The following is a 5000-nucleotide window of genomic DNA, read 5'->3' as shown; positions in this document are numbered from 1 at the left end:
GTGGGCGTGGCAGGCACTGGGGTGCTGGGGAGGCGGCACACGTTGGTCATCGGCTGGTACACATATTTACCTAGAGAAGGGAAGAGAGAGAGTGAGAGAAGGGGGGAGAGAGAGAGAGAAGCAAAATCACAGTCTATTTAAACAGATCAATACTCAATCATGAGGCATCAAAGCCAAAGGAACTGAGTAACATTAAGAAATGCTATAGATGGAAAGAATGCAGTTTGGAAACCTACCAAAAAACAATTAGGCAACAACAAATTCAATCCCTTTTAGACAATTTCCTGGGTAAAACGTTCCACTGTAATAGTGAAGGTGTAAACTTGGCAGTAGAAAATCTTAACAGTATATTTGACCTCTCAGCTTCCCTATCAAATCTAAAAATCTCAAATAGAAAACAATAATGACAAATGGTTTGATGAAGAATGCAAAAATCTAAGAAAGAAATTGAGAAACCTGTCCAACCAAAAACATAGAGACCCGGAAAACCTGAGTCTACGCCTTCACTATGGTGAATCACTAAAACAATACAGAAATACACTACGGAAAAAGAAGGAACAGCACGTCAGAAATCAGCTCAATGCAATTGAAGAATCCATAGACTCTAACCACTTCTGGGAAAATTGGAAAACACTAAACAAACAACAACACGAAGAATTATCTATCCAAAATGGAGATGTATGGGTAAACCACTTCTCCAATCTTTTTGGCTCTATAACAAAGAATAAAGAGCAAAAACATATACATGATCAAACACAGATCTTAGAATCAACTATTAAAGACTACCAGAACCCACATTGAAAGAGTTACAGGACAAAATAAAAACCCTCCAACCCAAAAAGGCCTGTGGTGTTGATGGTATCCTCAATGAAATGATCAAATATACAGACAACAAATTCCAATTGGCTATACTAAAACTCTTTAACATCATACTTAGCTCTGGCATCTTCCCCAATATTTGGAACCAAGGACTGATCACCCCAATCCACAAAAGTGGAGACAAATTTGACCCCAATAACTACCGTGGAATATGTGTCAACAGTAACCTTGGGAAAATCCTCTGCATTATTATTAACAGCAGACTCGTACATTTCCTCAATGAAAACAATGTACTGAGCAAATGTCAAATTGGCTTTTTACCAAATTACCGTACAACAGACCATGTATTCACCCTGCACACCCTAATTGACAACCAAACAAACCAAAACAAAGGCAAAGTCTTCTCATGCTTTGTTGATTTCAAAAAAGCCTTCGACTCAATCTGGCATGACGGTCTGCTATACAAACGGATGGAAAGTGGTGTTGGGGGTAAAACATACGACATTATAAAATCCATGTACACAAACAACAAGTGTGCGGTTAAAATTGGCAAAAAACACACACATTTCTTCACACAGGGTCGTGGGGTTAGACAGGGATGCAGCTTAAGCCCCACCCTCTTCAACATATATATCAACGAATTGGCGCGGGCACTAGAAAAGTCTGCAGCACCCGGCCTCCCCCTGCTAGAATCCGAAGTCAAATGTCTGCTGTTTGCTGATGATCTGGTGCTTCTGTCACCAACCAAGGAGGGCCTACAGCAGCACCTAGATCTTATGCACAGATTCTGTCAGACCTGGGCCCTGACAGTAAATCTCAGTAAGACCAAAATAATGGTGTTCCAAAAAAGGTCCAGTCACCAGGACCACAAATACAAATTCCATCTAGACACTGTTGCCCTAGAGCACACAAAAAACTATACATACCTTGGCCTAAACATCAGCACCACAGGTAACTTCCACAAAGCTGTGAACGATCTGAGAGACAAGGCAAGAAGGGCATTCTATGCCATCAAAAGAAACATAAATTTCAACATACCAATTAGGATTTGGCTAAAAATACTTGAATCAGTCATAGAGCCCATTGCCCTTTATGGTTGTGAGGTCTGGGGTCCGCTCACCAACCAAGACTTCACAAAATGGGACAAACACCAAATTGAGACTCTGCACGCAGAATTCTGCAAAAATATCCTCCGTGTACAACGTAGAACACCAAATAATGCATGCAGAGCAGAATTAGGCCGATACCCACTAATTATCAAAATCCAGAAAAGAGCTGCTAAATTCTACAACCACCTAAAAGGAAGCGATTCACAAACCTTCCATAACAAAGCCATCACCTACAGAGAGATGAACCTGGAGAAGAGTCCCCTAAGCAAGCTGGTCCTGGGGCTCTGTTCACAAACACAAACACACACTACAGAGCCCCAGGACAGCAGCACAATTAGACCCAACCAAATCATGAGAAAACAAAAAGATAACTACTTAACACATTGGAAAGAATTAACAAAAAAACAGAGCAAACTAGAATGCTATTTGGCCCTACAGAGAGAGTACACAGCGGCAGAATACCTGACCACTGTGACTGACCCAAATTAAGGAAAGCCTTGACTATGTACAGACTCAGTGAGCATAGCCTTGCTATTGAGAAAGGCCGCCGTAGGCAGACATGGCTCTCAAGAGAAGACAGGCTATGTGCTCACTGCCCACAAAATGAGGTGGAAACTGAGCTGCACTTCCTAACCTCCTGCCCAATGTATGACCATATTAGAGAGACATATTTCCCTCAGATTACACAGATCCACAAAGAATTCGAAAACAAATCCAATTTTGAAAAACTCCCATATCTACTGGGTGAAATTCCACAGTGTGCCATCACAGCAGCAAGATTTGTGACCTGTTGCCACGAGAAAAGGGCAACCAGTGAAGAACAAACACCATTGTAAATACAACCCATATTTATGCTTATTTATTTTATCTTGTGTCCTTTAGCCATTTGTACATTGTTAGAACACTGTATATATATATAATATGACATTTGTAATGTCTTTACTGTTTTGAAACTTCTGTATGTGTAATGTTTACTGTTAATTTTTGTTGTTTTTCACTTTATATATTCACTTTGTATGTTGTCTACCTCACTTGCTTTGGCAATGTTAACACATGTTTCCCATGCCAATAAAGCCCTTGAATAGAATAGAATAGAATAGAATAGAATAGAATAAGAGAGAGAGAGAGAGAGAGAGAGAGAGAGAGAGAGAGAGAGAGAGAGAGAGAGAGAGAGAGAGAGAGAGAGAGAGAGAGAGAGAGAGAGAGAGAGAGAGAGAGAGAGAGAGAGAGAGAGAGGAGAGAGAGAGAGAGAGAGAGAGAGAGAGAGGGTTACTTTATGTAACCTAACAAATACATAACTGAAATACGTGGGTATTCAATCACAAAGATAGAAGCATTACAAGGGAAACAGTAAGAATGACAAGCAAGATACTCATATACAGCAGTATGCGGACACCCCTTCGAATGATACTCGTATACAGCAGTATGCGGACACCCCTTCAAATGATACTCGTATACAGCAGTATGTGGACACCCCTTCAAATGATACTCATATACAGCAGTATGTGGACACCCTTCAAATGATACTCGTATACAGCAGTATGAGGACACCCCTTCAAATGATACTCGTATACAGCAGTATGAGGACACCCCTTCAAATGATACTCGTATACAGCAGTATGTGGACACCCCTTCAAATGATACTCGTATACAGCAGTATGAGGACACCCCTTCAAATGAGTGGATTCCACTATTTCAGCCACACCCGTTGCTGACAGATGTATCAAATCGAGCACACAGCCATGCAATCTCCATAGACAAACAGTGGCAGTAGAATGGCCTTACTGAAGAGCTCAGTGACTTTCAACGTGGCACCGTCATAGGATGCCACCTTTCCAACAAGTCAGTTTGTCAAATTTCTGCACTGCTAGAGCTACCCCAGTCAACTGTAAGTGCTGTTATTGTGAAAACATCTAGGAGCAACAACGGCTCAGCCGCGAAAGTGGTAGGCCACACAAGCTGAAGCGCGTAGCGCATAAAAATTGTCTGTCCTCGGTTGCAACACTCACTACCGAGTTCCAAACTGCCTCTGGAAGCAACGTCAGCACAAGAACTGTTCGTCGGGAGCTTCATGAAATGGGTTTCCATGGCAGAGCAGCCGCACACAAGCCTAACGATCACCATGTGTAATGCCAAGTGTTGGCTGCAGTGGTGTAAAGCTCGCCACCACTGGACTCTGGAGTAGTGGAAACGCGTTCTCTGGACTGATGAATCACGCTTCACCATCTGGAAGTCAGACAGACAACTCTGGGTTTGGCAGATGCAAGGAGAACGCTACCTGCCCCAATGCATAGTGCCAACTGTAAAGTTTGGTGGATGAGGTCTGGGGCTGTTGTTCATGGTTCGGGCTACGCCTCTTAGTTCCAGTGAAGGGAAATCTTAATGCTTTTATTTACTTAATCCATTTTAGAATAAGGCTGTAAAATATCAAAATGTGGAAAAAGTGAAGGGGTCTGAATACTTTCAGAATCTCTCTCTCCCTCATTCTTTCCACCCTACTGTGTGTTACCATGGGAATCTCCAGTATAACACGTTCTCCTCTCTTCCCTCCCTCATCTGCTCCCCTCCCTAACTCCCTCCCTCTCTTTCCTTCCTTCCTTCCTTCCTTCCTTCCTTCCTTCCTTCCTTCCTTCCTTCCTTCCTTCCTTCCTTCCTTCCTCCCTCTCTTCCCTCTCTCCTTCCTTCCTTCCTCCCTCTCTTCCCTCTCTCCTTCCTTCCTTCCTCCCTATCTCTTCCCTCTCTCTTCCCTCTCTCCTTCCTCCCTCCCTCCCTCTCTCTCCTTCCTCCTCTCCTCCACTGAGAACTGGAGCATCACAAACACACAAGAGGATGAGATTCTACAAGAGGAGATTCTACAGGAGAATGAGATTCTACAGGAGGAGAATATTCTACAGGAGGAGGAGTTCTACAGGAGGAGGAGGAGATTCTACAGGAGGTGATTCTACAGGAGGAGACTCTACAGGAGGAGGAGATTCTACAGGAGCAGGATATTCTAGAGGAGGAGGAGGAGATTCTACAGGAGCAGGAGATTCTACAGGAGCAGGAGATTCTACAGGAGCAGGAGATTCTACA

The 5000-nt window shown here is 43.0% G+C and overlaps 1 protein-coding gene across 1 annotated transcript in view; it reads right to left on the bottom strand.

Annotated features, from left to right (window-relative positions):
* The window catches only part of LOC116361727 (UPF0524 protein C3orf70 homolog A), a 29998-nt gene that overhangs the window by 1156 nt on the left and 23842 nt on the right, over positions 1 to 5000 (bottom strand). Inside the window, exon 2 of the mRNA XM_031816040.1 lies at positions 1 to 70. This exon is cut by the window's left edge and continues 1156 nt beyond it. Coding sequence (XP_031671900.1) covers positions 1 to 70 — 70 coding nt within the window. The remainder of the gene's footprint in view (positions 71 to 5000) is intronic.

The sequence above is a fragment of the Oncorhynchus kisutch genome, unplaced genomic scaffold (assembly GCF_002021735.2).
Source record: "Oncorhynchus kisutch isolate 150728-3 unplaced genomic scaffold, Okis_V2 scaffold732, whole genome shotgun sequence".
Taxonomy (NCBI): Eukaryota; Metazoa; Chordata; class Actinopteri; order Salmoniformes; family Salmonidae; genus Oncorhynchus; species Oncorhynchus kisutch.
Note: the sequence above shows the minus strand (reverse complement) of the source record. Positions and strands in the feature narration are given on the sequence as shown.